Raw genomic sequence first — 12,795 nt, forward strand, 5'->3', positions numbered from 1 at the left:
AGAGAGAGAGAGAGAGAGAGAGAGAGAGAGAGAGAGAGAGAGAGAGAGGATCAATCACTACCCAAGGATCTCTTGTCAACTATCCCATTTTTTTCTGTTTTGTTTGAAACTTGTTTTAATTTTTTTTACTTCAAACATGTATTAATAATAATTTCAATTCTCTCTTTTTAGCTATCTTGTTGAAGTATTCCAATTTCCCTTTATAGGGTAGACTTTCCATACACTTTATTACGCATTTGGACAGACTTAGCACTGCTTGGAGAAATTCAAGGTTTAGCTTTACCTGGATGCTTCCTAATATGGCATTTTCCTTCCTCTCTTCACCCATTTAGTTGTCGGTTTCATGCTCTAATCTGTCTCCTCTTTTTCGTTCCCACAGCAATGTCTGATACCTTATCTCAAGCTCCTTAGCACTGCTGGGCACTTATCAGCTTCTTCTCTCTGACTGTGAATTTCTGTTTCCACCAGATTTTCCTACTGGCAAAGTTCTGCATTGCTCCTGTCCCTGAGGTCTGCATTCTAGTTATGAACTCTACTTCAGGAGACAGCATATTCTCGGCTGTCTTTGGAAGTGCTCATTTCTGTGTTTATGCACAACCTCCTTACTCTGTTGTTTTCATCCCCTTTGTTAAGGACATTGAGTCTGTATCCTGTAAGACTGGATGCCTCCCTAACACAAAGGGCTGAAGATGCTACTGGCTCCTAGGTGTCTGACTTTTCTACTGGTCTCTGGCCACCCCTCATTTATCCTGGCTTTCCACTTCACTACCTCTTTTTACACTTTTACACACACAATGCTATCTTTTTTCTTTGTAATACTTTACTACACACAGTCTTGTCGTTATTTGGGACCTGCCCTCCTATGGATGCTGCATGGCTATAGTTTTGTGGTTTTGTTTTTTTGTTTTTCCCTATTTTATCATCTCCCCAAATGCCAGCTTTTTCTCCCTGTACTCTTTGCCCAGCACCATTACTATCCCTTCATTTGACATGTCTACACTGCAGTACTTAAATAAGCCCCCCGTACATATCTATCTCTCTATAACTGACTGGCACTTGAGATGTCACATGTGCTGGGAACACTGAGCACTTGGATGACTTCAATCATTTTCCTTACAAGCAAGTGCTCTAGTTTATCCTCTGACATCCCCCTGTTCTCCCCTTCTTCATATCCATAGATGCAGTACTCCAGTGGATCCTTGATTGTGCTGTGTGGCTTCGTCATGATCAGAGGCTTACTCTGGCAAAACTAAGTTCATGGCTTAACATGTGAAAAGGAATTGGAACCAACAAGAAACAAGAAGAGGAAAAAACAAGTTGAATACTTGCTTCATTCTTTTATGGAGGAAAAAAGTCTATGATTTCCTTGATGATGTGGTAAATTGTGTTACCTATCTGTTAATTAAAAGGACATTCTTTGTTCATCAGCATAGTGGGATAGTTTCTTGACTACTCTTGCTTATGGTTGTCTAGGTTACCTTACCTAAAGTCAACTATAAATGTATTTTTATTATCTGCTTTCAGTTCTGAAGTCTAGAATAAAACTCTGCACCCAGGAGCTCTGGAAAACAGCTCTCAGCAGCATGACCCAACTTGTTTAAAGGAATTTGTGAAGTAACTCATCAAGACCTACCCTGGATACAAAAAGCTGGGGAACCATGTAAGGAAATTTTTCTTGGTAGAGATGCTGTGAAAGTAGCAATTCCATTTTCAGTGGAGTGACTTATAACATTCTTCAAAGAGAAGAGAAGGCAAGGCGATTGATCATGGTCACACCAAACTGATAGCCTGAATCCCTTTAGACATCAACAGGAACAATGTAACCACAATGACTGATTGCTTCTTATCTAATGTAGATGCTGCTTTATCCTTAGGTCTACAGGTTCACCTCAGCATAAGAAAAAAATGGTACCATGTTACCTATAGTGGCTGAGTATAGTAGGACTGCATGTACTGCTCCTCATTGTTCTGACCCTTTGCTGAGTCTGAACCTAAAGATGCAGCCTAGCTTTCTTCTAAAGACCTCAGTGTCCATTTGATGTCCACTAGTGGTCAAATTGCAGTCTGTAAACACAGTTGCATTTCTTCTACATGTCAACATGTGCATCAATAAGAAGAGTGACTTCCAAGCTCAGAAGCATATCCTGAAGGAGCTTAACCGGCTCAATGAGAATCATTGTTATTACTGCTCTACTTCTGTGCCCCATGCATTTGGTGAACTGAAGTAGAATTACATAAAGTTATTACCCTAACTCAGACATTTTCCTATGATGAACAAACATTTCTGAGGTGCATGCTAGCCTCCCAGTTATAAGGAAAGTGCAGATTTTTTGAGCCTGATTATAGATAGTCTTCTTGAATACGGACACTCCTGATGGCTAGGACAGAGCATGCAGTCGATATTTTTAAGTTAAACACTACTTATCAATGTATAGTCTCTTTCCCCCATACTATGCCCTTACGTTATCCCATTCCCCATTTCTTCTTCTACCCTTAATTACTGGAATTGTCCAGGTATCTATCATGACCTACTAGCTTTCTCTTTACTGCCTTCCTTGTGATTTTTTATCTCCAGTACTTTAAAGCAGCATCCACACACTACTGTAAACATGCTATCAGACATTCCGCCAGCACTGAAAACTCAGTATCCCTAATGTTAAACTCATGTTTATCTTTCCCTACAACCCCCTCAACCTGTTGTGTCACCTGAAGCCCTGGGATTCAGTTAATGGTCCCACCATCTATATGATGGCCCAACCTAATTACCAGAAATAATAAGTTCATCTCTATCTTCAGCATTTGATAATTCATAAATACAATTCCACTCTAGCACTGTATTTTTCCTCTTTTCTTACATGTTTTCCTCAGTCTGCATCCTAATTCAACACCAGTCTCAAAGCTGATCATCTCTGCTCTTGGTCTCCCTCAAGTCATCAGCTGTAGAGGGGAACACTTTAAATGAAAGCTAGTGATAGCTTCCTGTGGCGGGGCAGGCTTGTAACCCAGGGCTCGAAAAGCTGAAGTAATTGAATTACAACTTGAAAGTTAGCCTGGTCTCCATAGAGAAGTACAAGCCAACCTGGACTGTATCAGGAAACCTCATTATAAAAGAAAGACAGACAGGCAGGCAGGCAGACAGACAGATGGATGGATGGATAGAAAGAATGGAGGAAGGAAAGAGAGAAAGAATGAAAGAAAAAGAAAAGAGAAAATAGGAGATCATCTGTTCTATCTGTTTCAAAGATTGGCCAATATGTATAGATAAAATCCTAAAATTTTAGAATGGAAAAAACAGCCTTCTACCATATTATCCCTAATTTTAGTTACAGTTTTAAAAGCAGTCACCACACTAACTGGAAGGATACACATTTTAAATATTATACAAATATACACAGCTCTCATCTACAACACTAATATTGTATTTTGATATATCCTGTTACTATTTCACAGATTAAGAAAGCTAGCACTGAACGCAACTTATTCATAGCTGTCAAATCAGTAGCAGTAAAGCTGAGGTTGAATTCTAACCTAATCATATTCTCCTATAAGACATCTTTAAGATCATACTATCCACTTTGTGAAATGATTAGTGTCGAACACATCACCTTCTGTATATAACGGGTTTTAGTTAAATGAGAAAGTAGATCCAGGGCTACAGACAAGGAACTATGAACCATAACATTACAGTAATCAAAGATTACCCTGCCATGGGGTAAAGCGAAGACAGTCAAGAATGGCCTCATAACTATTGCAAAGAGAATAATGCCCAATAAGATGGTTTTTGCAAAAGCCGTATCCTTTCATGTACAGTTAAAATCAATTAGCTGCAAAATTATCAGCCAATCTTAACATAACGGAATGAATTTAAGGTTTGTCTGGGTGATGGACACATCATTCAACATAACTGGGCTGCGGCTAGTCAATGTTTAGGCTTCCAGTATTCTCGCACCACTGGGCTAGGGTAAAACATGCTCTGTTCGCGTTTTCATCTGCCAAAATAGCCATTTGCAATTAAAAATTAATATTGGCATTACTTCTCTGCAAGCAATTATCAAAAGGCTTCTGGCCATCTTCCTTGTTTATGGTGTTTCTTGCACCATTACTTTATTCTGATCTGAAATACTGTTCTCAATTATTTTTTTTTGGTTTCTTTTATGCCATACTAGTCCCGATGTTGATATATCAACAATTTTAACATTTTTAATTGGATTATGGAACTCTAGTACAGAAAATATTTATTTATATTTAAAGAAGACTGATTTGCCACCATGTAGTTTATATTACTATATTAGCTGAATATAAAGCAACATAAGTAGAGCCTCACCGCACATAAGGGGAATAAAAGCAATTTTTAATGAATATATTTTAAATAAATTGCAAGCATCAGTTTCTATAGATACAGACTTTTAATTTGAAGCAGAATTCTTATGCAAATAATAAACAATTATTTTAGTCTAATAGCATCAGATACAGAACATAATCAGTAACATCTAGTTCCATCTTCCAAAAGGGCAGTAGTATAGTCTGGACATTTGGAATATTGATACATGAACTAAGATGCATGCACGGACTGCAGCTGTGGAACACACAGGATTCTAGGTGTCAATGACTTGGGACAAGGGTTGTAATTTTAAGGGCTGTGTGCACATGGAGTGGAGTGAGGCTGTGAACAGGTATCTTCTCTCCAGTCAGAGGAACAGTATGTTAAATTTTGGAAAGGTGACTTTAGCTATGCTGTGTTACTTAGGAGTAGGGTGTGAAGTTATAGCCATGAGTTAAGAAGTAATCATCCAGCTCAGACACGAGGAGGGGGAGTGATTGAGATGCCAGATAACTTTGTATTCCAAATACTTTGTTCCTTCTGGGATGGTATTTTAGACTCATTCTATTCCATCACCTCATTGAGTCACAGACACTGTTACGCCCATGTGCAGATGAAGAGTCAGAGGCACAAAGGGTCAACTGGTTGCTTCACATTCGTTATTTAGTAAAAAAAAAAAAAAAGAGCTAGATAGAGGTCAAGTTCAAGTAGTCATCTTTTGGGATACTTCTAGCATCTCCTTGAGAATTGCAAAGATGTGGCATTTCTTTCATCTTTAGCTTACCTGAGGCATCTGCATGAGGGATTTCCAAATAAGACCATCACTCATTGAGTTGGCATTTAACAAGGGTCTATTTTATACACAAAACCTCATTAAAATTAAGTTTCAAAAGTACATAGACCTTCTGTTTGGGAAATTTTCCCTCATACTGAAGGGCTGGGGCAAGGTGGCATCACCACCACCACGATAGATGAAGGACCATTGTAATGGCATTCCCAGGCTGCGATGAAATCTAAGAGAAGTGGTACCCACCTCATCCTTGTCACCCGCCTGGGAGTGTGCCTAAGAAGCCACTTTTGTACTGTAGTTTGAAGAAACAATGAAAGTCAGAAATATATGTTAAAAAGTCATGGTTCACTAAGTGGGAAAAATTCAACAGCGTAGCAGGAGCAAATGTGTATAGCCACAGAACACAGGATGGAGCAACCCAGCAAGGCTGGTGAACAGAGGGATGGAGCCTTCGGAAGGTGGCTATAACTAAGCCAGAAAGATGACATGAGAGTCTTGTGAACTGTCCCAGGTGACCTGGAGCCTAATTTTTATTATTCCTAGCCATACATCCATATGCTAAGTTCATACAAACCTGTGTCATTCCACACAGGCATCAGCAACAGAGGTCTTACTCTTCAGGAATGCCATTAAAAAAAAAATCCAATGAAGCCTCATCCAATTTCTAGTTTTTAGGTTGTTCTATTTTGGTGTTCTGGGTCTTTCTGTAAATTCTCATTCATCTATTTCCTTTGCTTCTTGCTGGTGTTCCTAGTCCATTTCACCATTTTTTTTAAAGCATTGATTGAATTACCACAAACTGATAAAGGTTTCAAAATCTAGGTGTAGGATCCAGACATTTATATTAGCCTCAAGATTTCTAAATGAATCTACTCTTTCAACATATTTTCTTGTGTGATTTCTGTGTTCTTGAAATTGTTGGTGTTGTTGACCTGAAGTCCATGAAACTACAAGGGCTGGCTCTGTGTTCCTGTTTCTTACAATACCTACTGAGCTGACTAAGAACATCTGAAGCTCTACTTGGGCAAAACTGAACTCTTTACATTTCTGTGAACTTGGGTCATATATTACCACCATAAATGGGTCATATATCTGCATTATATATTACAAAATGACAGTTCTATCTCCAAAACCACAGGTGAGAATTATCCTCACATACCCACCAGACAGGCAAACACAAGCAACCAATTCTGGATCTTTAATACATACATACATACATACATATATATATATATATATATATATATATATATATATATATATAATATACATATATATGTGTATATATATATATTTTTTTTTTAAAATAAAGGATGGTAGAGTACTTGTCCCTAAATGGGACATGGTATCTCTCCCCTTACCCACCAAAGCTCTGAAACATTGAGTAACAGGGTACACAGAAACTAGAAGGGCCAGAGATAAGGAAAAGCTACTGCAAAGTAGCATCTTCTGGACATGACATGAACTCATATCAGGTGTGATCGCCTGCAGGGAATCAAACAAGTTCATATTCCTGTGGAGGCACTAACAATGTCCCCCCCCAACTGCAGAGTTATCGTCAGCTGATGACTGGTGGGAGAGGAAAAGTCTTCTTTCGAGGTGTGACCTCATTAGGTTGTGAATACTCCATTGGATAGCCCTACACCGGTGGCACACAGGCACCATAGATTGGACTCAGAGGGTTATTTAAAAAGAAAAGCAAGATATGAAGGTAGGGTAGAGACGTGGAGGGCACTGGGGAGGAGTTGGAGGGGAAATAATCTAAACACATTGTACAAAAGTCTCTAAGAACGAATCCTAGAAGAAAAAGGAACATTTCTGATGAAACCTCTCTCTTTATCCCCATAGTCACTACCTTGGCATCTTGGGCAATCATCTCGCAGGTTTCCCAAACAACCAGGGGAACATAGAGAGCCAAGAGACACTTGCAGGGTGAACTTAAAGATAAAAAATACTCAGAATGAATGGAAATGTTGAAATACTCTTTCCACCTAATTACACACTGAACTGACTCCATTTTATGATTTCTTTTTTTCCTTTACTTTTATTAGATATTTTATTTATTTACAATTCAAATGTTATCCCCTTTCCCAGTTTCTCCTCCACAACCCCTATCCCATCCTTCCTCTCCCTGCTTCTATGATGGTGTTCTACTGCCCACACACCGACTCACTCCTGCCTCCCCACCCTGGCATTCCCTTACACTGGGGCATCAAGCCTTCACAGGACCAAGGGCCTCTCCTCCCATTGATGCCCAACAACACCATATGTGGCGACATATGTGGCTGGAGCCATGTGGCACATTTGTACTCTTTGGTTGGTGGTTTAGTTCCTGGGAGCTCTGGGGGGGTCTGGTTGGTTGATATTGTTGTTCTTCCTATGGGTTGCACATAGCTCCTTCAGTCCTTTCTCTAACTCCTCCACTGGGGGCCCCTTGCTCAGTCCAATGGTTGGCTGTGAGCATCTGCCTCTGTATTTGTCAGGCTCTGGCAAAGCCTCTCAGGAGACAGCTATATCAGGCTCCTGTCAGCAAGCACTTCTTGGCATCCACAATAATGTCTGGGTTTGGTGACTGTATATGGGATGGAAACCCAGGTGGGGCAGTCTCTGGATGGCCTTTCCTTCAGTCTCTGCTCCATACCTGGTCTCCATATTTCCTCTGGTGAATATTTTGGTCCCCCTTCTGATACTGGTTTAAATCCCCTCTCCAATTCACTTTCCAAGTTGAGATATGTTCTCTTGATTTTCAACATTCATTCAGCCTTACATCCTACAGGGAAGGCCTCCATCATTCCATGGCCATGTCTATCATCAAAGCTACAAAAATCAGGGGCAAGTCCCTCCAACCCTTTTCTTGATGTTGGCTTTATCCTGCAATGAGTTTAGAGTACTTAACTGTTACTACACATTTGGGACCCCACACTCACTAAAGCTATTTTCTCTGTCAAGATGTCTCATTTCCCCGGTCTGCCTCCCTGAAAATGGGCTACTTGACCATTCAAATTCAGCCCAGGCCTCGCTTCCCCTTTGAAGGCAGCTGACTTTTCTGCCCTGAGCAGTAAATAGATTTTGCATTAATTTATTTTGCAACTTATTTTCTCTGTCACAGTCCTGACAGTATTATCTCACACATGTTGAAATGCTTAAAACCACCTAAATGCTTGTCCTCCTTGAAAATTAGAAGCCTTTACCTCATTAATTTAGAAATCAGCAAATACCTCAGACACTCAGATATATGTAAATGGATAAACCTATATATGATGTGATCACGTTTGGCTTTTATTAATAAGACTTGTGTCAGAATGGTGGCTACAGAATTGTAAATAGAAGAAAGATGGCCAGGCAGCAAAGAAGAGGTTCTGAGAAACAGAGAGGCACCGAGGAAGCAGCAAAAGACAGAAAGAGATATGTTTGTAAGATTTCAAAGCAAAGGAACAAAATTTAATGGTCACTTATATGGTCAGTAGTAGCTAGTAAATAAAATAATAATAATAACGACAATGATGATGATGACGACTCCAGGCTCCCTAGTTTGGGTGGTTGGAATATTCTAGTTTAAAGTATTTATGAACTCTGATTCACAGTACTAAAAGAGACAGAGATGCTTTGGGCAATGGGATGTAGATGGGTACATGGATGGCTGTATGGGTAGGTGGATGTATCTGCGTTGATACATCTCACAGGCACAGGCGTTCCCGTGAGTCCTCAGGACTGACCGCATTTGCTACACTAATGCAAACTTACATTAGAAATCCTATCACGAACACTCCTCTACAACTACCATAATTCTTCTAAATTTTCCCCAAAGAAGGGCAATTTAAATGGAACAAACAACTCAGAGAAATCATCTCCTATTTTAAGAGCTCATCTGGTTAATTGTATCACAGCTGAAGGCAGAACACACTGCTGCTCGGGGACTCCAAAAAAGCAGGAAGTGCCTGGATTTCCTAAGGCCCACAAACTGAGGAAGAAATCACTTGATGCAGGTCCTCTCTGCTCTTGCCAGCATTCTTACCAGTAGGCTGGGGTATACACTCATCAGATCACATTTTAGGGCATTAAAATATCATTATAATAATCATTTTTACATATTTTCACAGAGTATTCTCTTTACCTGAAGCATAATGTTAAGCATACTTCTCTGGTTTCTTGGCAGCAGAGACACTGGGCTAACCAAGTAAATTCATCCCTGAACTGCCTCATTAATCACAGTGTGCTTGTTCTTGGCAAAGAGCTTAATACCCTACAAAAAAAACTGTTATTAAAGTAAGATTTGAGGATTCCCAGGCTGGCAGGGCATTAGTTAGTTACACCTCTTTAGAAATTGTTTTCTTATAGTTTCCTGTAATGGTCTTATTAGACCTGCAGCTCAAAGTAACCTTGCTTTATTAATTTAACGTGTAAATTCCGGCTATTCAAAACCTCATTTAAAATCATAAGTAGTGATTACCCCTCATCCCTCCCCCAGGCTCTGCAGTGGTTAAGTCCCATCCTTCCAGAACCTGCCTCTGTGGTTCTGACTCTGTGCTCATGGTAATTCTCCATCACTATGTCGCTTCAGCGACTCCCACCCTACAGCCCTCAAGGCTCCTCAAAACATTATGAAGAACTTTACATCAGCAATACTGTGTTGACAAGCACACAATTCACGTTCTTTCCCACCACTGGATTCACTGATAAAACTGGTTAGCAGGAAAATACTTAAACTAGAAACCTAAAAATAAAAAAATAAATAAATAATTCATCAAAATGTAATAACACCAGAAACCCGTAACAATCGGCTTAACAACCAGATGTCAAAAAGAAAATGATGCATTTTGAGAAATTTTCACTCCTGCTTGTAAACAGTGCTTAGGAGACATCCGTATGTCTGTCAGGGGAGGTTCTGTCAAGCTCCCTCTGAACCCATAACATGTACTTTATATTACATCATATTTAAAACTCAAAGCCATGAATATTTTGAGCATGTTCTAAAAATATCATCCTCCATACTGTGCCTATTTACAGCAAATTAGGCCTCGGCATTTCTTTTAAACATGTATATTATATCCTGACAGGTCAAAATAATTTATTAGGTCATTAAGTACTAAATTAATTGGATATGAACCCAAGGAGATGAACTTAACATGTGTCAGAGGTGTTTATCATTAATTACATCCAAATACTTGTGACTCTTCCGTCCGCAAATGATAGACCTTATATTTTGAATGTAACGACGCTAGACAGAACACAACATTCTCTATGTGTGCCTTGCAAATATATGAAGCTGGCTGGAATAGTTCACCTAAACCTACTTGTTCACAGCAATCTGGAACTGTAAAGATTTCCAGCCACCGGGGCCCTGGAGTGCAGACTCCACCAGTTTCCTGAGTTCTACCTGTTCACACTTCAGGTTCACCTATTTCTAAAAGCAGCTCTTTCTCTCTTGATAGTATGATTTTTTTTTAAGTTTCCTGGGTTGGTGCCAATTGTTCATTCCACATGAGGGAGAAGTATAGGATGGCATGCGACACTTCTGAAAGATTATTTTTTGTCTGTTCCAAACATATCTTAAGTAAGAAAAATCAATCAGTATGTGCCTGCAAATTTCTCTAAAGGTCTTCTAAGGCTAAAATGTTTGTATTCCTTCTTAACATAAAGAAGGAGGAGGTGGAGATGGGGCAAGAAGAAGGGGGGGGTTCTTCAAAAAGATGAAATTAGACAGGGGGTGAAGGCATAAAAACAACCGTAAGTCGTCGTTCAGACACACCTAACTCTAAAAGGAGATTGAATGAATGGACGTCGGGCAAAACAGTAGTAAACTTTAAAGCCACAGAAAGCTTTTTTAATGCCTAAGGGAAAAATAAACATTTGCTTCCAATCATTTTCTCATTAAGTATTCTCGCATTCTCTGCTAGACGGTGAGGGTGAGGGCTTACCACACACACACACACACACACACACACACACACACACACTTTGTCTCAGTGCCATAAGTGCCAACTAAACGCACTGCTTGATCCGGGTCACAGCTGGTCCCTGTGCATGTCTGTGTTCCTGAACTCCGGGTTGTCCACTTGCAGCCTGAGCTGCCTGCAGCAGAGCTTGGATAGCCCGCTAGACTCTGACCACCTCTATGTGGCAGTGACTACTACGTGCACTGACAGATTTTCCGTTAGTGACAGCTGTGATGGTGGCCAGGCGTGTTTCCGGGCGCGCTTACAACCTAGTCTCTCTCTCCACCACGTAGCAGTTTCCTCTGCTTGACCCCAGAGCTGACTGTGGACCCACTCTTAACCTTCTCCTCTCCACTCCATCTTACCCTGCCATGCCCTCCCAATCTCTCCAATATACTCTCCAGCCTCAGGTTGGAACACAATCTCCCTGAGCGTTCCCCAGCTCCCGGGCGCCCCACTCAGCTAAGTTTCCGTATATCAGAACCTAATCCGCTCCCGATTATCTGAGTCGCCTAAATCCAGCTTCTGCCTTCAAGCACCCAGGTACTTGGAACTGACCGGCAGTCCCTTGGGTGCTCTGGGAGCAAAACGGTTCAATCCGAACCAGAGCGAGAGGTGGGACGAGAGAGCTTGAGGGCTCCAGAGGGCCGATGGCAAACACGTGCAAAGAAATTAAAAAAAAAAAAAAACCACCACGTGTGTGTAGCTCTGTGTGTGTGAGCGCGCGCGCGTTTCCGCGCCTAGAGCCAGGGCGCGGGCGCCAAGTGCACCCCGGGGCTCCAGGCACAGGGGGCTCCCCAACAGAGGACATAGCTAGGGGTGCACGGGGGTCGGGGTTGGGGGCGCGGGTACTCACACGAACGCGTGGTAGACGAACGCCCAGCCGCGAGGTCTCTCCAGCACGTTGTACAGATAGTTCTGCACCCGCCGGTACTTGACGTTGCGCCGACAGCTCTGGCTGCTGGTGTAGGAGAGCGGCTTCCCCAGCAGGCTCATCCGGGCCCCCTGCTTGCCCCGGCGGCTCTCTCTCAAGCCGCCGCCGCCTCCGCCGAGCGCCGCCGCGCGGGTGCCGAGCAGCAGCAGGCCGTCGCCCCTGGCGGCCGCCGAGTTCAGCAGCACCCTGCCGCGGCCGGACTCCACATCCTTCATGCCGCTGCCCGGGCGCCCCCCACCCGCCGCCGCCGCCGCCGCCGCTGCCGCGCCGCTCCTCACCCAGAGCCCGGCGGCACCGCCCTCCTCTCCTCCCGCGTGGTGGCGGGGCATGGCATCACCACGGGCACCGCGAGGGGGGCGCCGGCGCCTGCGGCGGGGGCAGCGGCTTCATGTGCGCGGGCAGGTCTGCAGGAGGAAACCCGCAGCCGACGGGGCGCCCCCGGGGGGGGCGGACTAGCGGAAAATCGGGGCTCCGGGCGGGGGCCGCGAGGTGTGCGGGGCAGGCCAGGGGAGGTCCAAATTTCTGTCGCTTCCAATTCCAAATCCGGACCTGTTGGGGGCGTCACTTTGTGAGGTGTCCCTCGCTTTCCTTTTAGTCCGGTGGCTGCCACTCCCTCCTCTCCCCGCGGAGTGTCCGCCGACCGGACCCGGGGTGTGCGGGATACCCCGAGGCACGCTCGCTCGCGTGCACACCCAGCGGGGTTCGAGTCTGTCTGTCCCCTGTCCCCTCCGCAGAGCACCAGCCTGATCCTAAGTCGGTCGCCCAGGCTGAGTTTGGTTTGGTTCTTCCTGGGGCTCAGAGCTGTCCTGAGGGT

The 12,795-nt window shown here is 43.0% G+C and overlaps 1 protein-coding gene across 1 annotated transcript in view; it reads right to left on the reverse strand.

Annotated features, from left to right (window-relative positions):
* Positions 1-12,310, reverse strand: part of Kcnq5 (potassium voltage-gated channel subfamily Q member 5) — a 540,403-nt gene extending 528,093 nt beyond the window's left edge. The window contains exon 1 of the mRNA XM_028767237.1: positions 11,904-12,310. Coding sequence (XP_028623070.1) covers positions 11,904-12,310 — 407 coding nt within the window. The remainder of the gene's footprint in view (positions 1-11,903) is intronic.
* Positions 12,311-12,795: the final 485 nt, after the last annotated feature.

This window comes from Grammomys surdaster, unplaced genomic scaffold (genome assembly GCF_004785775.1).
Source record: "Grammomys surdaster isolate TR1022 unplaced genomic scaffold, NIH_TR_1.0 171, whole genome shotgun sequence".
Taxonomy (NCBI): domain Eukaryota; kingdom Metazoa; phylum Chordata; class Mammalia; order Rodentia; family Muridae; genus Grammomys; species Grammomys surdaster.